At 43.3% G+C, this 22,333-nt stretch overlaps 1 protein-coding gene across 2 annotated transcripts in view; it reads left to right on the top strand.

The window, feature by feature from the left end:
* Window positions 1-22,027, top strand: part of LOC306938842 (uncharacterized protein) — a 42,969-nt gene extending 20,942 nt beyond the window's left edge. Inside the window, exons 3-17 of one of the 2 annotated variants that reach the window (XM_079523176.1) lie at window positions 693-761; window positions 5,755-5,918; window positions 7,432-7,540; window positions 8,912-9,016; window positions 13,053-13,172; window positions 13,474-13,601; window positions 13,818-13,990; window positions 15,409-15,653; window positions 16,062-16,521; window positions 17,020-17,200; window positions 19,457-19,561; window positions 19,783-19,836; window positions 20,297-20,351; window positions 20,520-20,807; window positions 21,416-22,027. In XM_079523176.1, coding sequence (XP_079379302.1) covers window positions 693-761; window positions 5,755-5,918; window positions 7,432-7,540; window positions 8,912-9,016; window positions 13,053-13,172; window positions 13,474-13,601; window positions 13,818-13,990; window positions 15,409-15,653; window positions 16,062-16,521; window positions 17,020-17,200; window positions 19,457-19,561; window positions 19,783-19,836; window positions 20,297-20,351; window positions 20,520-20,807; window positions 21,416-21,426 — 2,267 coding nt within the window. In that variant the 3' untranslated portion in view covers window positions 21,427-22,027. Of the gene's footprint in view, window positions 1-692; window positions 762-5,754; window positions 5,919-7,431; window positions 7,541-8,911; window positions 9,017-13,052; window positions 13,173-13,449; window positions 13,602-13,817; window positions 13,991-15,408; window positions 15,654-16,061; window positions 16,522-17,019; window positions 17,201-19,456; window positions 19,562-19,782; window positions 19,837-20,296; window positions 20,352-20,519; window positions 20,808-21,415 lie in introns of both variants that reach the window. The other variant, XM_079523175.1, reaches the window with a different exon arrangement.
* Window positions 22,028-22,333: the final 306 nt, after the last annotated feature.

Genomic DNA, 22,333 nt, shown 5'->3' with positions numbered 1-22,333 from the left:
GCATGGAGAACCACAAAAGGAAGCATGCTCTGCAGGCAGGCAGGCATCCCGGTGGGGCGGACCCCGTTTTCTGCATAGCTCCGTCGCAGCCAATTGTTTTGCCCCACGACCACGCTTAGAGAGAGAGACATCATTTGCACAGCTGGATCATGACATGAAAAATCATCCCTGTTCATATGAACTATGAACGCGGTGTATCAAAGTTATAGGAGATGGTACATTTATATAGAATTTCTTCCTACTCATTAGATGCCTTCAATATCAACTGTGTCATCTGTGTTTCTGAGATGCAATTAAGATATTTAGCTTAAAAAAACAAGACGGCATCTGATAATGATGTGACGCCCGTGTCTAAACTAAAGCTATCGATGGCAAGTTACTTGGTAGCAGTCTGTGAATTAATTGTTGGCTTCAGACAATGTAGTGCCAAAAGCAGTATACACAACATTACAGTCTGCTCTGTGGTACAACGAGTTGCACTGTTCATTTTCTATTTCTGAACATCATAAATACAGTATAGCTGTAATTGTTCTATGTCTTTGGTGACGTACTGTAACAAGGCATACAGATAAACCCCGTACGTACTAACTAAACAGCTCGGCCTCAGGCGACGCTGTAAAACATTCACAGCAATGTTTGTTTAAGATAAGAAATTTAATTAAAAGCCTCTTTTATTTATTTTCTCCCTACAGATGCGGTGAGCTCAGAGCAACGACAGAAGCTTGCCAAAGAGCGAAGGGAGGAGAGGGCCAAATATATCGGTAAGCCCACAGAGACCTGACGTCACTTTGTGCCGTGTTCACATTCTGACCGGTAGACACAGATGACGATTAATGTATTGTTTTCTTTGCAATGCATGAATTTGTAGTCACTAACCTGGTACAGTATGTACAGACTTCTATACTATTGCCTTCAACCTTTAGTTTAAAAGAAAAGAGCAACCGCACAAACTCGTAGCCACGATGCAATGGGAATTTTTTAACCACTTAGTTAGAACCACTTTTCTACTTAAAGGAGCATTCAGTGATTTGAGTGATTTGGAGAACCACCCAGTCCGCCCCGGTAACAAAATGTGCACATGCACGCTCTACAGTGGGGGGAAGTGCAACAGGCCAACAGCATGTGCACCCCACTCGATCATGATTGGAGGAAGGCCCCTCTCATCCTGATTGGATGAAGGCTTGGCCACCCGCCACCAAAACTGAAACTAGGGTTTTTTGACCCCAGGGGCTCACTGGGGACAGGGAGGAACTCCTTATATGGTCAGCACACTCTATAGTAGGGAGGATTATCCAGAAAAAAAGAAAAAATAAGTGATATTTAGATTAAGCCAAATCACTGAATATACCTTTAACTGGGGTTTCAGTAGAGAACACCTGCTTGCTCAGGGGAGATATCGAATTTTCATCTTCAGGCAGTATCATTACATTTCTCAATAGAAGAGCAGGGTGACCAAATACAACAACCGCATGTTAGTTATATTAACATTCTCTATCATACAGATTAGTCAACATAATTTTATTCACAAAGTGATATGGCTTTAAGGCTCTATTGTATACTATTTGTACGCTGATCTACAAGCTCACAACGCATTGCATTGTGAGCATGTAGGTCAGCTTTTTAATCTGTTAATCTTCACTTATTTTAAATGTGTAAAGTAGGGATACAGCATTTCCATACTTCTTCAGGGTTTGATCTCACCCTAAAGAAGACACAATATTGGAAAGTATTATGCGTGTCTTAAGTACCAGGTCTTATTACTTAACTTAAGACCTGGAGGCGTGATCAATGCCATTTGGCTATTCTGAGTGGCCAAACAGCATTGACCACGCCTCCAGGTCTTAAGTTAAGTCATAAGACCTGGTACTTAAGACACGCATAATACTGCCCAATGTGTTAAAGTTGGTATTTGTGTAATAAATTCCCATTACCTCATAGCTACAAATTTCTGTGACTGCTTTTTCCTTTTAAACTTTGACCTTTTCACTGTGGTCGGCACCTCCTTAATACTGGTGTGCGCTCCTTTTGACTGTCTTCAATCTGGCAACAATGTCTCTCGTTCCATCTCTACTGTCATGGGCTCTGCCCTTGGTGTGATCTTTGTTGACACCTTATATTGTTTCCCCTTGCATGGCTTCAGAACAGCAAACTCGAGTGCAAGGTAAGATGTCCCACTAAAACCTACCTACAGCATAATGCAGAAGTCATGCCATTTCAAATCTCTACATGTGATCATGAATCTTTTCCCCTCCTATCTTGGCTGCGGTGAGGCCTAATGGTTTGCTTCAATCCATTCATGAATTCTATTGATCTTCATCCTTCATAAAAGCCCCAGAACTCTTCACAAGCTTTACTTAAATTGAGTTAACACAAACTTGTATAGTGCCATTCATTCCTGTAATTTAAAAAGTTCATAATTCCTTCACCATTTATTTCATCAATTTCACCAATCTTAATGTGCATGTACTGGCTCGTGATTATTATTATTATTATTATTATTATTATTATTATTATTATTATTATTATTATTATTATTATTATTATTATCATGTTTTGTTATTTATTTATTTATTTATTTATTTATTTATTTATTTATTTATTTATTTATTTATTTATTTATTTATTTATTTATTTATTTATTTATTTATTTATACACTTTTAACTTTTATTTGCATTTGAAGATGAAAGCTGCTCTACTGTATGTAACTTCCCTCTTCTACCTCGTATTTAAACCCGGTGTCCACTCCACTGTCCTGTGCAAGTCCTGACATTTTTTATATGGCTTTTATTAGAGCCTGCCTGCTTGCCTCAGCGGATACATTTAATCTTGACCATCAGGTCAAAACTCATGTCAGATCCTGTGTCTATGGTGAGACATGACCTTTGACACGATCTAATTTGCCACCAGGGGCCTAGTACAGACCACCAGGGGTCTGTACTAGGCCCCCTCCTTTTTCCCCTCTACACCAAATATTTTTGCTATATACTATATATAATATCTACAATCTAGCAACGCGTTGCAGATCTGGTATTGTCCGGTGTTGTTTTCGTCGACTAAAACTAAGACGAAAAATGTTCGTCGACTACCTTTTTCCACTGAAGAAAACTAAATGGAAACTAAATGAAAACTGTGCTATGATGACTAAAACTAAGACTAAATATTATTTGTTGACAATTTCGTCAACAAATAAAAACTAGACTAAAATGTTAGGAAGGGACTAGTGGACAAGAGATCCAATATAAGTCATTTAAGTCAGATCTACAAGCTTGTAGATCTGCTATTTTCAGCAAGTGTAAAAACAATCCTTACAACGGCATCAATGCCCACCAAGATACATTTTAGTCGACTAAATCAACTGTAGATCTAGTCGACTAAAATCTCATGGCATTTAGTCGACTAAAACTAGACTAACACTAACACATTCCAGGTGACTAAAATGTGACTAAAACTAAATGAAAACTATTCAAAAGACTATGACTAAAACTAAAATAAAAATTTGCTGCCAAAAACAACACTGGTATTGTCTGTTATCCCCCAGAATTATAGACGCTAGGGTTCATGTGGAAGCCAACACGCTTCCACAAGAGTCTTTATTCTGCTGTGATGTCCTACAGTGCCAAAGGCAATTGGCATGCAAAACGGGTAGTCATTACCATGAACTGGGACCATTTCCTCTCAGACAGATTATATTTAATTACATCTTTCATTAACATCATTAATGAAGAGTGCAGACCATGCCACACAATTGTTTAAGACTCATTCAACAGATCTGAAATCTATCTCTATCTCTTGGGGCCAATTTTGATCTGTGTATTCCTATTCGTGCCGGAGGAAGGTCTACTAACTACACCACCAAAACGTTGCTTTACATTACATTTGACTCCTGACTGTGAAACTGGAGCGTGCGGTGTGGGCCTATCTTTTATTGTTGATATTGTTGCCCACACACTTGCCTTTAAACGTAATAATAATCTAGATGTGCGAAAGTTTTTCTACACAGGATCTATGTATTCTGAAAATAGCACAGATCCCTAAAACAAGTTTGAGCATTTCTGTTATCCAAGATACAATTAAATAATCTTTCTAAAACTATATATCTTTGTCAGATTGCAGATTGCAGAGGGTACAGACCATTAGCGCAGACTCGGCTGCTTGATTCATTAATTCATCAAATTAAACAAGGGTGTAGTCAGTGACAGCCACACAATGCTTGGTCCACTGACATATTCGGTCTGGCTTATTAGCCAGGCTATTACTCATTTACAGCAGAACATATCAGCAACAGCTACCAACCATTCATATCCAATACTAGCACCCAGATTCAATTCAGATTCCATTCAGATTTGATTTAATTCAAATTTCATGTCACAACATCTTATACAACTCATCTAGGAGATCAGCATCCACGCTAACTTCTACACACAGCTTTAATCACTTACTGTACTCCCATATACCTATAATGGCTGGACATCACGATCTACAAGCTCACACTGCTATTTTCACAATGTTTGATTTTTGCTTTTGTAATTTTGACATTAAATGTCAAAATTACAAATTTTTTAAAAACACACCCATGTGAACACACTCATGTGAACTGAGCGGTGCAGGGTGTGTGTGTGTGTGCGCGTGCGTGCGTGCGTGCGTGCGTGCGTGCGTACGTGTCAGACAGACATAGGGACACACACACCGCTCAAACCCCCAAAGAAAGGTAAGGTCCATACACTGGATCATGCTCCTCCTCTTCATCAAAATTACAAAAACAAAAATCAAACATCTCTAAAAAAAAGAAGAAGAAAAACACTAGACTGCCACCACCCACCCTGCTGAACATGTGTTGTCCTGGAAGTGGTATATATGTGAAGCAGTGGAAAACAGGAAATGCCAGTGTGTGAGAGATGTGGTGCATCTACCTCGGGGGGGGGGTTGAGCCCGTCCTGGCGGGGGGAGAGGCACAGCTGCTCAACAGCGTGCTGAGAATTTAAAGAAAGACGATTGATTGCCTTTTAATCGCTGTTGCTCGAAACGAGCCGTGGCAGTCAGACTGTGGCGCTATACGTTGTCGGCTGGAGGGCACTGTAAAGCTCAGTGTGAAACTTCTTGTTTACTGTTCTCAGAACTCGGGGAGAGGATTACTGGGTAATAAACAGCGTGTCTCCCGTCTGTTGTTTCCATTCCCACCCTGGTCCCAGTGTTGGCCTAATTTACACTTCGTCACATGAAGTAAATAGCAGATCTTCAAGCGAAAATCATGCATTAGAAAGTGCATCAAAGCCTTTGGAGTTTACACATGGAACCAAGTAGAATTCAATATACCCTTTAGACTCTAAAGTTTAGATGATTTATCAGCTATCGGTGTTCAAGTTCCAATTTTTGTCTACTCATTTCTTTGTGACATCACTTCCAATTTCAAGTGTTTAATCTGTATCCTCTGTCTGAGTTCTTTATCCTGATTGGATAAAAGTGGTATCCTGACCTGAAAATACATTGTATGTTTAATGCTGGAGAGACATGATAGAGACTCTGTTACTGAACAAACACTACAGCAATACTACTTTATTACTATCATAATATAGTGCTATTTAACACTTATTTTAACCAAAGAAAATCACTTACCCTACCTTTTAACATTCTCAAAGTTTAATTAACACATTACGGTGCAGGCAACATGCACAAGGCTCTGTGTAACTTTGTTACTTCTCTATTCCTGTGTGTGTGTTTTACTCGTGTCCCTCTCTGTCTGGGTGACACCACAGCGACTAAGAAGGCCCAGTGGCTGGAGAAGGAGGACAGGGCCCGGCGCCTGAGGGAGAGCCAGCTGGAGGAGCGCAGGAGGAAGCTGGAGGAGCAGCGGCTGAAGCTAGAGAAACGCAGGTCCTTGCTGGAGGAGAAACAGAGGCAGAAACTGGAAAAGAACAAGGTGGGGTCTATGGAACGGCGTTAGAGGTGTTTTGTTTTGAGAATGGGCAGGCATAGACGAAGTGGCATTGTATCAGTGCTGAAGCCAGTATTTTTAGGGCACTTTGATCCACTAGAGGTGATATTCTAGCAAGAAATCTAACTTTCTGATTAACATTTGATGTTTGATTACTTTATTAGACAGAAATGCAAACGGCAATAGCGTATAGTCAAACACTTGGGGCTCTAGTTTCGTCCATGCTAAACCCCTTATCCCTAAACTTCTTTGCCTTTTTTTTACTATTTTGAAAAACATTTTTGAATAGATAAAATAGCCACTTCAAACCGTAGCACTCTGTTTTTGGTCCACCACGGGCTTCCCTGGGCTCAGGTGATTCAGGACCCTAATTGCATGATATCCAAGAGGCAAGATAGCAAGAGGGGCCAACTTTGCTTTACTTCCCATATCTGCGTGAGGTGGGCGGTAACATTATTAGGAGACGGGAAGAATGTTGGAGTCTTTTCATTTCCAATGGGAGACTGAACACAGCTTATGATCCATTCCTTAGCTCCATGGTCACTGAACTAAATACTGGACCCAATCATCACAAGGCACACAATATTTACAAGATATTCATACTAAAATGGCTTCTTTTAGCGAGACAAATCAGGAGAAAATCTACTTTGTTAATGACATTTCTTTATCCTAGCAACAAACTCTCGCGAGATTTGAGATGAGTCCGGAAGCCGCTCTCTGTCTATCTGCAATTTGACGGACAACACATAGGGGGCTCTGGCCCCATATTTAAGATGACAATATGTGAATATTAATAATATTCACATAACGTGAAATGAATGAATATATTAAAAGTGAAATAAAATGTGTGTTCCAATGCTTAATAATATAATTTTCCATAACTGTCTTATGGAAAATTATATTAAAAATCAGTCCAAATCAGCCCCCATCAACCAAGAGTGGTTGATGGGGGCTGATTTGGGAAATGAGAATCATGACATTTGCCATATAATGCTCTCAATGCTCATCCACATGATGTTGTCAGTGTTGTTGTCATCCTGGGAGGGGGGGGGCGGGGAGGTTGGGGAGAAGCAAACCACGCCTACTATATTTAGGAGACCATTTGTAGGCTTTGTGTACCATTTCGCCTATAGTGGCTCCAATGAAGTTGGCCCATCTTCATATATAAACCATCTTTGATGACATCATCTCTTGCTGTCCTATCACTTCTCTGTCCTGCTAAAATAAAGGGTGAAAAGGTTAGCCAATCAATCCTATGATGGATGATGATAAATATCATGCAGCCGGTGTTGGGGGGGCAAGTACCTATACACAATATTGTAACTGGATTGGGAAACATCCATTGTTTTACAATAAAAATCTTAAATAATCTTACACAACTAAAATCATATTTGAAAGGCCATGTAGATTTGTCATGTATTGGTGCTGAATCTGGTCTGAGGTCTGAGTCAGACAGGTGATTGTACATTGAGTCTCTGTGTTGTCTTTTCTCTTGTAGGAGAGATATGATGCAGCCATCAAGAGGTCAACAAAGAAGACGTGGGCAGAGATCCGCCAACAGAGATGGTCCTGGGCTGGCGGACTCAACCAGACCTCCCGCAGAGAAAGTGAGTCATGCTGGAACGCCTACCGCAAAGAACAACATACTGTAGAGCTTTAAGTTGGATGGGTTGCGTAGCGGTCCCGGTCCGTGTGCCCCGCCTCTTATAATGGAAAGCTCCGTCTTCAGGTTCAGTCCCCCCCGGTGTAGGTGTTACACGTGACATGCAGAAGAGTTGTTGAACCTTTTGTAAGTCAGCCTGGATGAGAATGTTTGTTGAATGCAGTAAATATAGAAGCAGCCAGGGTTAGTGCTGTTGATGTCAGACTCATGGATCTGCCAAGAACTCTGTATCACGCAGCTACATATCAGTGTCTGGATCATTACCACAACTCATGCAATTCAGGGAAATTACTGAGCTTTTACTGAGCTCTCATGTGCAGCTTGCCGTCATTAGGGAGGGGTACCACAGTTGACTTAGTCAATACTTGGCTTTTTACCACTACCAATGAGTCAGGAAAATTTTGGCTTTGAATAGTGACACAGAATTGATAGTCTCTAGGTTAATTAAATTAAATAGTTTTTCTTATGTTCCAAAATGGTCCCCTAAAAGACTTAAGAAGCAGAAGGCTGAAGAGACACATTAACTATTTCAGCAATGGTGTTTTGAGTTTGTCAGGAACCTGTGAGATAGGCCCTCTGTTACTGTTACTTCTGTAACCTCCCATTCACACAATTACACAATCTTGTAACAGGAGCCTCTCTTGTGACACTGAGGTCTGACTTTTAGGAAGAGTGTGTGTGTGTGTGTGTGTGTGTGTGTGTGTGTGTGTGTGTGTGTGTGTGTGTGTGTGTGTGTGTGTGTGTGTGTGTGTGTGTGTGTGTGTGTGTGTGTGTGTGTGTGTGTGTGTGTGTGTGTGTGTGTGTGTGTGTGTGTGTGTGTGTGTGTGTGTGTGTGTGTGTGTGTGTGTACGCGCACACTTGAGTGAGTGAAGGAATGTGCAGATTCGGGCAACAAATGGTCACCATCAGAAGTGAAAGTAGCAGTGGACAGTTTCAGGTACAACTGTACTGCATACGTACCTCAACAACTCCTTTCCTCACCTCTCCTAACCTCTCCTCATCGTGGTCGCCTGTAAAGATTTGTAGTGAACCGTTTTAGTGATGTCAGATCCCCTTCACTACCTAACGACTTAGACAGTAGGGGGGAGCCGTGAGATCCTACTTTTTTCCTCCAGGTGTGTTGATTGCACAACAGTGTTGCAAGACCACTAATCTCAGCCATGCAGGGGCACAACCGCGCCCTCCGCTCGCCCTTCCCTCAGCTGTTTCGCTAAATCCACGACTCCGCCCCAACAACTCACGGGTCCGCCCTCCCCTCCCCTCCGGGCCGTCTTGTGAACAGTTGTTGTGTTCTGTTGCGTTCTCTCCGGTGCAGGCAGATGCTCGGCCTCCACAGTCAACTTGCCAAGACAGGTGGAGCCTGTCATTAACAGCAGGCTGTCCAAGTCCTCTGCCACGCTCTGGAACTCCCCCAGCCGAAGTAAGGACGACCGCACCGGCGTCAGTGTCCACCAGGCCTCTTCTCCCCACCCCCTACCACTCCCCTCCCCCACCCTCCTTTCACCCCCCCCAAACTGGTGTTTTGGTTTTGTTTTATTATTATAATTATTCTAACTGTTGTTTCTGGTGGTCTGCCTGCCTGCCTGTGCTTGGTGACTGGTCATCTTACACCTTGCCCTCCTCCTCCTCCCCTCCCTCTCTCACACTCCCTGGTCTCCTATGCATCGTGGCTTATTTTTTGATTTCGTCGGTGGTTGTTGTCTTCTATGCATTTTCGATCAGTCCTGACATCAATAAACCATATTTTTGTGATGATTTTCCATGGGCTTATAAGGAACTGGTCATATCTTGCCACGTCATCCTCTTTTTCCATGCTGTTAAGTTGTCCCTTTTATGTTACTGTTGATGGTATGCTGTGTTGGTGGTGGTGTTGTTGGTGGTGGGTATTATAGTGTGGGTGTGGGTTAAGAGTTTTGATTATTTACAAAGCCTTATAATTACATTACTGAATGAACAGTGTTAAAAGTTATAAAGAGATATGCCACCTTTTGCATGGTTAGATGGTCTAAATCTAACTGTTCAAAATATTTGAACATAAAAACGGTGTCACTCATTTCACCATATTCTCCTAAGTTGCTATACACATACTGTACATAGGCAGTGTTGTCATCATTTCAAATTTGTCACATCTCATATCATGCCTCATTATAGACCGAATCACCCACAGTGTAATCAGCAGTTTGACTTTTAACCACAATGGCTTCTCAGATTTTGTGCTTTGTCATCAGCACTCAAGATACTCTCTGATACCAAAGGAAAAGGTGTAACAGAATGTTGTCAGCCGAAGGATAGCTCCTTCCAGAATGCATTTTAACTCAGAATCCGATGAAGGTATCAGCTCGTGGTTCTGGCCTGGGAGGAAGTCCGCAGCAGGGCTTTGTTAGAGACAGACTTCCAGTCCACACACCGTGACTCTCAGTGCAGCGTCAACTTGCCGCATCGGAGGAGGTGAAGGGAGAAAGGGAAGAGAAAATACCTCACTGTTGCCTAGCAACAGGGGGTAGTTGGGGTTATCAGCCCACTGAGCCCAGTCATAAAACATGTTGTGAAAAAGATCCATCCAGCACACAGCAAAGGTGACCCTGCCCCCCCCTCCCATGCCATTATAGAACATGAGTCCGCCTGCATTCCGCTTATTTTCTCAAAGATTGTAACAGATTTAGTTATTCCTGGTGCTGTTATGATTGCACTATTATTCTATGTATACTGTATGTGTGTTGCTTGTATCACGCATATTGTTTTTGTCTTCTGCAGAGTAATGCTAGAGTGGGGAGGAGCTTGCTTCCTCTGAAACCATGACTCAGCTAATTCTGCTCACTTTCCCCTGCTGAAGAAAAAAAAAAACTACCGACATGTTTGACACATTATTAAGTGAGCCACACAGTCAAATTGACGGTGTTAATTTCACTCTGAGAGTGTAAAATGGTTCCAAATGGACCTGTAAATGACCGCTTACTGTGCATCTTTGTACAGCTTGCAGCAAATGTGAGTTCTAGATTTTGTTTGAGAGATAAGTAATCCACACACACACACCAATCTACCTGTACTCGCCTCAAACCTGTATCTCAAACTGATGCAGCAGCAGAAAATATATTTAAAGGGGTCACTTTCTATAGAACCGCAGTCATCGTCACAAATGCTGCGTCCATCTCTTTTAGCCAGGGAGCCATTCACCCACAATACGAGAGGACCTGTGATGTCATGACATTCTTTTAATCCATTGAGACCTGGAACGCATCCATGTCACGTTAGCGTTTAACCACATTAACCATTAATTTGTGTCTTTGAGGGGTGCATTCGTTTTGCACGAAAAACACATAGCCGTCATCATTCACAAATGGGATGAGGTCAGCACATTTGGGCAAGTAGCTATGGCCGAATTTAGGCCAAGGAGTGTTTTTCGTGCAAAACTAATGCTTGGAATGGATTCAGAATCATGAAACCCCCCTAGTTTGACATGTCACATGCTACTTAAAGTATAATGAAATTTGGAAAATGTTGCCTTATATTGGTTGTCTATGGTGTGGTATACAAAAATGGCCATAACGGTTTTCGTGATGTTTCCGGCAGAGCAGACCTCTCATTCTGTGGACCTTAATGACCAAGTGAATAGAAAAAACACAAAAGTATGTCATGACATCACAGGTTAATCTCTATTCCTTGAGCTTTTGGGCCTGTGGCTCCCCGGCTATGTGTTTTCTTCCCTCTTTGTGCAATCGTATACATCCTTTTGTATTCCACTGGCAAAACCAACCTTTCTGGGACAGCAGAAAGAGACAGTGGAATGGAGGCATGGGAAGGAAAACAAGGCAAGCAAACGTTTGAGAGGGAACAGTCCTGTAGTGAAGCTAACCAGTGAGATAAAATGGCATCAATAGTCCAGACTTGAAGAAGAAGTGTCAATGCTGCAGATAGAACTTGTAAACTTAAAAAGTGTTAACTTGTGTATTGTTTTAGCCAAGCTTTAATCCAAGAGACTTGGACTCACTGGAATGCTGCAATGCAGCCTGTCCTTCAGCTAATTGTAGAGAAGTGTGATCCAGATCTCCTCTAAATGATATTCCTTGTGGGAGTTTCAGAGTCTGGGCTTACCATATAATTTAGTTCTCTCTCTCTCTCTCTCTCTCTCTCTCTCTCTCACTCTCTCTCCCTCCCTCCCTCTCTCTCTCTCTCTCTCTCTCTCTCTCTCTACTTCCTAGTGTTTTACAATCTACAGTAGTGTGATTTTACCTAATTCAATGTTGTATTTAATGGATGCGGTGAAGGCCTCCAACTGAGAAAAAGCAACATTGTTCTCTGACACTGCTTGTTCCACTTGCTGTTCATGAGAGTGTGTTTGTTTGTTTTACTTCGCCCCTCATTGCAATGCACCTGATACATCTTGCTGTGGTGGAACGTCATATGTGTTGTTTAGTCCTCATCATATGACTCACAATAACAGTAAAGACTGTTAGATTATGCACCATATGATAGCAAAATGTGTTGAGGGCATATAAGCGAGCCTTATGGCGTGTTCATGCCAAGTGGCCTACCTCAGAGTGTTCAAGAGGTCGTAACAAAATGGACACCCAAAATAAATGAGTGTTTGTTTGACAGCTTTTAACAACACAACCTCATCTTGCTGTATTTATTGCATAAGCAGGTCACAGCACTATCTCTGAAAAGTCTGAACTCTGAGAAAGTCCCAATTTTCCGACCAGGATTTATCAGTTGGAGGGCCGATCATGTTGATTCGTCCTACTACTTGGAAATCAGAAACTTTTCTGTTCCCACTTGGCATGAATGCACCCTTACTCATAGCATCTCAAACAACTGACAGATGATTTATACTTCACCGTACAAACTGCGTCACAGGCCAAGTTATGTTTGGTGAGAGACACAGCTGTACGTCAAAGTAGAAATTAGCACTAATCCTGAACTGATCTATTAAACAACGGGCCATTGCGTTGAATATGAGTGGGATCGATTTGGGGGCACGAGGCGGCTTGGCTTTTGGTGAAATGGCTTGAGTGGTAAGTAACAAGAATTAACGTGGCCTGGATTTGTTCTTGTGTGGTGGTGTTGCAGTTGTCGAATGCCCAATGTGAACGAACATGTGCTATTCATTCATCGAATGGAGAGTCTTGATGTCTGTCAAAGAGTGAGTGGGTGTTTGTCTCAGTGTGCATGGCCACACACTGGTCAGAGTGTGTTCACAGAGTGTCTGGGGGGTATGAGTGGACGTGTTGCAGTTCTTGTCGCTCAGGAACAACACAATTGTGTCGATGTCCTCAGGACTGTGTGCGACTGTGCGTGTGTGCTGTGTGTGTCGGGGGGGTATCCATGAGTGGGTGTTTTGTTTGCAAGAATGCGTGTTTAAACGTATGTGTATTGTGTACATGCACACATACTGTACACACAGACCGAGCTGTGGTGTGCGACAGCGACTTGGTACTGACAGCGCCCTCTTGTGTCAGCCCGCAGTCTGCGTCTGAGCCCGTGGGAGAGCAAGATTGTCGAGCGCCTCATGACTCCCACCCTGTCCTTCCTGGCCCGTAGCCGCAGTGCCGCCACCCTTCTCAACACCAGTGACTCGCGTGAGTGTAACCCCCTTTCTAGCTCTATTTATATTTTGTTTTCACCCGGCTATATCCACACTTTCCGCCACAACGTTTGTAGGTGGTGGAATTAAGCTCCACCACTTAAATCACGCAGGCATTTAGAAAGTGACGCTTACAATTCATCATACATATACCGGACAGTGCACTACTTTGCGGTGGTTTTACAAAGAGGCTTATGGTCACTCTCCTTGTTGTGATCGGGCCCGCGCCACGCACTCGTGCGTCCTCTATGTCTCCTGTATGTGCTGTTCAGACTCTCACCACTGCTCCCGCTCAGCCTCCGCCAGCCCTCTGACGGGCTGCTCCCACCACCACCCTCACCAGAACACCACAGAGCGCTGGAGAGTCTCCTCTGCCAGCACGCCAGACATCACCCAGCGCCAACGCAGTCGGAACTCAACGCCGGTAGGACGCACCGTGCATGCATGCACACACAGGCCCCTTTTCCACCAAAAGAACTCACGCACACACACACACACACACACACACACACACACACACACACACACACACACACACACACACACACACACACACACACACACACACACACACACACACACACAGGTGTACTTATTTATTTACATGGTGAAGTGATTTTGTTTTTTGTTTTGTCACTAGATTGATATGAAGAAGAAAGAGAAGAAAGACAAGGAGCGGGAGAATGAGAAGGAGAAGAATTCTCTCATCACAAAAGAGAAGGTGCAGACGAAGAAACCGTTGACCACACCCACCACCACCACCACCACTACACCCACTACTCCCAGATCCAGACCGATGACCACCAGGACCAGGTACTGTTTGGCATCAATACTGCAATATAGAAATACACTGTTTTATTATGAGCTTGTAGATCGGCTATTTTCAAATGGCCGAAATGTATATAGGGCTGAAGTGGTTAATGTTGCCATTGTTTTGTCATATCAAAATCTACAAAGTAACTAGTAACATAGTTTTCAAATACATGTAGTGCAGTAAAAGTACTATATTTGCCTCTGAGATGTAGTGGAGTAGAAGTAAAAGTACTGGAAATTGGAAATGCTCAAGTGAGCACCTCAAAATTGTACTTAAGTACAGTACTTAAGTAAATGTATTTAGTTACTTTCCACCACTGCTGTTTGGAACAGCAGCGGCCATGCTTTATTCTCTGGGACTCCAGTCTACAGTTTTAATTCAACTCTTGAGAGTGTGGAAATGTGTTGTACAATTTGGACAACCCCTGGTAGTCCCCAGACCATACTCTAGTAGTAGATCATATATTGTTATTCTTCTACATGTACACAAACACTGCACATTCTCTGTGTGATTTTCCTGGGGAAAATGCCAATTATTATCATTTTATTTTTGTAATCTTTAAACAATATTTTGTATGGTATGACATTGTGTGCATGTGTTACACACAATAGCCTATACGCAGCATAAGAGGAGAGGTTTCTGTCCTTGACCTTTATGTAGAACACAGTCCAGTCATGAAATATTCTGCTGTGTGTGTGTGTGTGTGTGTGTGTGTGTGTGTGTGTGTGTGTGTGTGTGTGTGTGTGTGTGTGTGTGTGTGTGTGTGTGTGTGTGTGTGTGTGTGTGTGTGTGTGTGTGTGTGTGTGCGTGCGTGCGTGCGTGCGTGCGTGCGTGCGTGCGTGCGTGCGTGCGTGCGTGCGTGCGTGCGTGCGTGCGTGCGTGCGTGCGTGCGTGCGCATGCGCGAGCGAGCGAGGCAGGCTGAGAGACAGAGACAGGGATGAGGCCAGGGGAGTGTGTGGGTTGCGTCTGGACCGGAGACTGGTTGGCAGAAACCCTGAAGGTTAAATGGCCAGTCTCACTGACAGATGGTCCTAAAGTGAAATCATATACTGTCTCTACACCCACAAAGAGTTGGATGCTATAGAGTCTCCAGCTCAAGGCCCAGTCTGCCAAAAACAGGGCTGCGTGTTCGTAGGTGAACTCTTTAGACAGAATGGGGTTTCCCTGACTAATGCCCAGGAGGAGAGTGATGGCTCCTCCTCTCACATTTCACCACCCCTGTTTCGGGAGATCATGAGACTGGACGACGTGGAGGCTCGGTGTTAGTTACTCATATCTTTGCCTTGACCTAGTTATGGCCCTCGCTCACTGTTAAGCCCCCTACCTTTTGCTTTAGTTTGATGACCCCCCTCTTTTCTACCATTATTTATGTCTTTCTCTCTTCCTTACCTGTCTCCTCTGTCCTCTCCTCTCCAGCCTTAGCACTCCGAAGCGCAAAAACAGGCCCCCGTCACCTGCAGCCCCAAAAAGCAGGCCATTGTCCCCCTGCGTGTCGGCAGTAGCCTCCAACACCCCCGCGGGCAAGAAGACCCCTACTGGCACCAAGACCCGACCCAAACGGGCACAGACCCCTGTCAGGGTGCAGCCCCAGGCGATCGCCGCGGTTGCCGTGGAAACGCACGACGGGCCCCAGCAGCCTGACACTCCTGTGGAGACAAAGGGTAAGTCTGAGTGCCAGGGGCACAGTATCCAAGCACCAAGGTGACTTACAGTTTTTGGCCGACATTCACCTGCCACATTTTATTCACATGTGATTACCACATGTGTCTGTGCCAGGCAGCAGCTGATTCTTTTTTTACACAGTCTGAGGGACTGGTTTTTAGGTAATACCTAGAGCTGTTTTTCTTTTAGTTTGCATGGTAATTCATTATAATTGCATCCTGAGAATTCAGGATGCATTATTCAAAACGTCTCATCTAGCAGTTATTCCGCACCTTGTGAAGTGGATATATGTACGTTCTCCCGTTATGGTGGAATAAAATATGTTGCAATTATCCCCGACCTGTGGTTTTAGAAACAGAGAAACAGACATCTGTCTCATGTCCTGTCCTTCCTTCTCCTGCATACAGGCTCTGATAATGTTCCTGCTATCGTGGTGTCTGCTGCACCAGTCACTCCACCCTCCATAAGCCCGCCAGTTGTAGCGGCACAATCCCCCCCTGTGCAGAGCGGTGAGTCGGCCGCCTCAACTGCCCCTCCTACCCCTCCTACCTCTCCTGCCAATCCTTCCCCTCCTGCCCCAGCTACCACCTCTGCCAATCCTGCCCCAGCTACCTCTCCTGCCAATCCTGCCCCAGCTATCGTTGATGCTCCTGCGGCGGCTACCACCACCACCACTCCCACTACACCCTCTACACCTGCGACCACCGCTGCTGCTACTACTCCAGCTGCTGCTCCAGCCAGTAGGCCATCAGCTGGCACTAATGACCCAGAGGAGGCAGGCCGCGTCCTGGCTGAGAAGCGTAGGCAGGCCCGCGAGCAGCGTGAGAGAGAGGAGCAGGAACGTTTGGAGCAGGAGAACAGGAACAAGTAAGCTTAGCCACGTCAGCAGAGTATTGTGTTGTTCTGTCTGTTGTGTTGCTCCCTACCAGGCCGTAGGTTCAAGCAAACACACGCTAAGTCAAGTGATATTCTCAATTATCCATCATTTAAACCTGTGATTACCAACCTTTTCTGAGACTGTATGAACTATGAATGTATCACTTGTACACTCTCAGAGATACAGATCTTTAACTCATCATGGACCACTGGGGGGTCTCCGGAACAGAACCACTAATAAACTATGAGAAAGAAACACCTTTGTGCAGACCAATGCAGTGGCCAATTTCCCACTGAATTATAATCTTTTGATTATATAATTTGACATAATGATGTTGATTATTGATCCATTGTATTAATTTATACGACCATGAAAGTGTCATTATTTCTAAAAGCTAGCATATGGTTGGTCGCAGTGAATGCAACGCTAGCACTCGTGCTACATACTGTGTGTAACAAAGTAACAAAGACCCCCTCACCTCACTGCAGGATCCTGCGGGAGGAAGCGAAGGTGCGGGAGGCAGAGGAGAGGAAGCGCAGAGAGGAGGAGGCGCGCCTCATGGCCGAACAGCAGAAACTGAGAGACGAGGACCAGCGCATTCAGGAGGAGAAGGAGGCACAAGAGAGAGCCAGGGCCGACCAGGAAGAGAACGACAAGCTGCAGAAACAGGTCAGGGAAGGAAGGATTCTCAAGGAATCTATGCTTTATCAGTATTGACGCTTCTCCGTTTTTCCTACGCGATTTCGCACCAGTGAGTGGAGGGAGGGGTTAGCCCACACGTGTTCGCCGCAGTCAGCACACACAGAAGTCAAGGCAGACGGCTGTGGAACGTGAAGCACAACGGACCTGCGCTTATGACTGAAACAACACAAATACAAACTTCAGCCAAAACAGAAGCCCAACACGAGGATAAAGGAAACATTCAGTCCAAATATCCAGTTTGCTAGAAACTTCAAATTTCTCTAACTAAACTTTCACGACAGTACAAATACATTTATGAAACGGCTATACTAAATTGGTCAATATAAGTAAAATAATATAGGCAGCCTTTCCATAGGAGTATCTTTTTATATTTTTCCAAGAAGAATACAGCCAGTAGTATTAAGTTATGTAATATTATCGTGGCTATAGGCTATTATGGGAAGTGTACACTAACTCATTCACCTCAGAGAATGTTTTAATTCTGGATAAAATCATAAAATGGTCTATGCTCTAATCTAATGGATAAATGGATGATCAAATGCAGGAGTTTTGACAATTAAACTAACTGTAACTAGGGCCGTCACCTTCACTGCTGCGAAATCGGGTAGGAAAGACGGGGGTATTGACAGTGATATATATGTTTACATCAACTACCTGTGATTCACCCGCAAAGTCAGTCAACCTTTCTACCATCTGGTTCGATTTATACATGGGTTGGGGGGGGGGGGGAGTATAGTTGTGTGAGCCGTAACGTTAGGCCTCAGTCTGACTAACTCACAGCCCCCACATCCACTTTCTGGCATCTGGGCAGATTAACGAAGGAGAATATGTGCTGTCAAAGAGGATGTGTGTCATCGTGCGAGCCCCGACAGTCGGAGGCTGTCTTGTCCAGCCGGGCCAGATGCCAGCTGGTGACCTCCATAATAGCGTTAGCCCAGTATTTAGCAATGGCCTGAGAGAGCCATTGTGACTGTTGGCCTCAGTGACAGCTCTGTGCTGCCTCTTGTCTAGGCTTGGCATTGGAATGGGATGACAGCGTTATAGGGAGGGACTATGTCACTTCATGCCTGAAGTGTTCAGCTATGCTTCATGGCGTTCATGCTCGCTCTTGCCCTCCAGGGATTTGCCCCGGTTCAATTGGCCAGTTGTTTAGCGCTTATGGCGCCTGTGCCGGTATGGCTTTGTATTTTTAGCTCTTGGTTTAGCTCAAGGGGTAAACCCCCTTTGCTGGAATTATGGTCCCAATAATTTAATAAATGAATGATAAAGTAGGGTATGTTTCTACTGTTTCTAGAAGACCTAGCCCTCGCTGTGTTTGCAGCCAATAGCATTCATTACCGTGGTGGAAGATGGTGTATTTGAAATCACTTTGACGCCACTTTGTCCATTCTTAGTCTATGGTTAACTATAGTATTGTGTCCTTGTGAATGAAAGGCCTTTGAAACGTGTGTGGTGTTGTTTAAATGTTATTTGAAGCATTCTTTCTGCCTAGACTAGAGTAGACAAAAGGTATAAATTCTGTTTGTTTTGCTAATGATAGATGAGATTTACATGTATGACATATCATTGTTTTCATCCCTGTGCTCATCACATCTGTTTAGTTGCCACCAGTGAGTCTAAACACGCAGTGAGCTATGTAATGGAATCATTTAAGGAACATAATGTATCAACTTTTGCCTGAAGGCAGCAGACTACTACTAAAGCAAGCATGTGCTGCCACCTGGTGGTTTTAAGTGCCAACTGACTCATTTACCAGAAACAAAGTGCTAGATCTTGCGCCACCCCGGCTTACCCCTTTATCCCTAAACTTATTTGCCATTTTTTACTATTTTGAAAAAACATTTTTAAATTGTTCAAATAGCCGATCTACAAGCTCACAACATGTCAATGTAGATTGGCTAGTTGAACTATTTAAAAATGTTTTTTTCAAGATAGTAAAATATGGCAAAGATGTTTAGGGATAAAGTAAGATGCACCCCAAGATAGGGCCAAAAATGCCTTGCTCCAGACTCATGGTAAAGGTTACCATGACAACCAACCACCACTCTGACTCTGACTGATTGACATGACGTCATCATTTTTGGAAGGACACATCATTATTTTAAAATAAACGAAACAAAATAAACAGAAATGCAATTTGGCTCCAACAAAAAGTATCCAATTATATTTTTTCTGAAAGGTTGATATAATGAACTTAATATGTTCATTATGTCTTTGTTTCAGAGGGAAGAGGCTGAATCCAAGGCTCGTGAGGAGACAGAGCGGCAGCGCCTGGAAAGAGACAAACATTTCCAGAAAGAAGAACAGGAGCGGCTGGAAAGGAAGAGGGTAAGGAAATTAATCATCTACAGAGTCCAGTCAGTAAACACATCTAGCTTGATCCAGTGTCATGATGACATCACTCTCTTGACAACAAACCAGTACGCACATAGTACATGCTGACCACTCTTACGACATCAAACCAGTTCACACATACAGTACATGATCACTCAGTATACAAATGACATGTTGAATCATTGACGGCAACTCCACCCTCTCCCCCTGGACAGCGCCTTGAGGAGATTATGAAGAGGACCCGCCGTAAGAGCGATGCGGGTGATAAGGTTGGTGTGATTTGATATTCTCTGAGAAACATGATTACTAGCTGGTTTCAATTGGTTCCGTTAAGAATGAAATGTAGAATTATCTGGTGAAAAGGAGACCACTGGAAACTGGCATTTCACGACAACGGTTTTTAGAATGTAGTACCTCAGAATGTAGTTGTCATGAATTATACCACAGCTAATTATGAACTTGCATTTTTGGTTTTGCTTCGAGGCATTCTTATAAATGTGAAATTCCACCAATTTCTCTCGATTTACATTTACCTGTAACCTCACAGTGGCCATCGCTGTGAGTAACAAAGCAGTTTTTACTTTCAAGGTTGTGCTATACGATTCTTAGACTTTGTGCCAACTACTACAGAAACACCAGTGCCAGTAATGGTATAACAATCCATTTTATGTACTATATTCTCAAATTACATTGGAATAAATCATCGTATGTTTTTTTTAACAATTGCAGAAGGATGCCAAGGCTTCTCCACAGGTCAATGGCAAGGACACAAACATCAATCAAGGTATGTTTTTCTCTGTTGTGCTTTTGTCTTGGTACTGTAGTATCGATGACTTGAAAACCATCTCAACACCAGAGTCCACACATTGCATTACATAATTACCAATTATGATTATACTGTAGTAATGAAAACAATTAATTCCTTGCATATTCATATTCAACTTTCCTTCAGGACCTGTAACTCCGCAGAGTCCACAGGAGCCTGTGAGTAATAGCGCAGCAGTCATCAGCCAATCACAAGGTGTCTCTGTCCTGAATGGTGTCCAGCCAGCCTCTCACCAGAACGGCCTCTCAGCCAATGGCGAGGCAGCCGGCTTGGAGCAGATCATCAAGCTGAACAGTGGTGGTAACCCCGGCCAACAGCCAAGTGGCAGGACGGGCACTGAGCCCATCTTGGCCTTTGAGGGAGGAGAGCCTTTCCTGATGAAAACAGGTCCAATGAAACCCCAGCATGTTGCAGGTACAGCCCCTGGATACACTACGTTATAGATTGTCCATGCACTGTATATGTACTGTATAGCGAAAGAGCTCACTTCTAGAAATACGGTAGTATAATGTTAGACTTGTAAAAGGGAAGCTTCAAGCTTCAGGTGGTAGCCTCAGTGGTGGGAGAACTAGTTCCTTATATGAACTAATATTTGAACACCAGATTATGTACAGTGTGGGTAATGCGATTTAATAGATTATTATTATTAGTTATGAATGATTCTCTCCAGAGAGCTGGATGGCCAAAGATTTTTAAAATTGGTTGGTGTTTTTGTTAATAATAAAAAAAGAATGATCCTCTGATTTATACTTATTTGCCTTCCAGTGTGGCTCACCGAACATAGCAATCTACAAGTTCACGCCTTTATCCAAGGCGCTTTACATTCACCCATTCACACACACATTCATACACCGATTGCGGCGGAAGCCATGCAAGGTACCAACCAGCACATCAGTGTGCTCTAGCACGATGTGTTGTAAGCTTGTAGATCAGCTATTTTCGGTGTGGGACACATGTGTGCAACTAAGTATAACTTTTCTCCTCTGTTTATGTCTCCACTCCCTTATCCCCTGTGCTTCCAGAGGTCCTGTGAGTCCTGACTGAGGCTTCCACTGAGGTGCATCTTTCTGACTCTGGTTGAGCTAAGAGATTTGTGCCCCCACACCGCAGAAGATTATAAGAAAGTGTGCCAAAACTAAAAAAACTATGGACTGCTTGAGGTTCTCTGTGATATCTCCAAACTGCAGAGGATAAAACGGAGGAACATGACTCAAAAAGAAAAAAGAAGAGACTCAAAAAAAGGAACAAAAAAATAAAATAAAGCAAGTATTGTCTGTCTAAGAAGTCACTGTGTGTCATGGTGCAACATTTGATGAGTTTTACTGAAATGTCACATGGCAATTTATAGTGCACCTTAAACATGACTGACAGTGTAACACATTTTAGAAAATATAAGGAAATACATACTATTTGACAGTGGTTATTATTATTGTTGTTGTTATGATGTTGCTATTGTTATCTTAAGTTGAACAATGTGTGTGTTTGTTCTGTTTGTCTTGAATTATTGAGTTATTTAACTTGCGGAGCATTGTAAGGATTGACCACAGACAGTGTATGTAAATGTATAATGAATGAGCCTAGCTGCTAGGCCTCCTGCCATAGGGGATCTGTGGAATAAAGCTTTATGAAAGGGAGTTGGGTTTGTCTCTCTATCTCCATATGTATTAATATCTCTATATACTGTATGTCTGGTTCTGAAATCCAGGCAAGGTACATTGTGCATGCTATATTTGTATACTTGCTCTCACATCTCACAGATTTTAATGGCGATAGCGAAATTATATATTTCTAATCAAAATTGCAAGAGTTTACAATATGCACTCCCATAATTCTGTAATCTTGGCTTTTTGACCTTGCTTCAGTACATTTAATGTTCAGGCCCATCTCCAGAAGGTGGCAGCACCTTCTTTAAAACAAAATGGCACCGTAACAGTTCTGCC

The sequence above is a fragment of the Electrona antarctica genome (assembly GCF_951216825.1).
Source record: "Electrona antarctica genome assembly, chromosome: 15".
Taxonomy (NCBI): domain Eukaryota; kingdom Metazoa; phylum Chordata; class Actinopteri; order Myctophiformes; family Myctophidae; genus Electrona; species Electrona antarctica.
The sequence above is the reverse complement of the archived record's forward strand: the minus strand, read 5'-3'. Positions and strand labels throughout refer to the sequence as shown.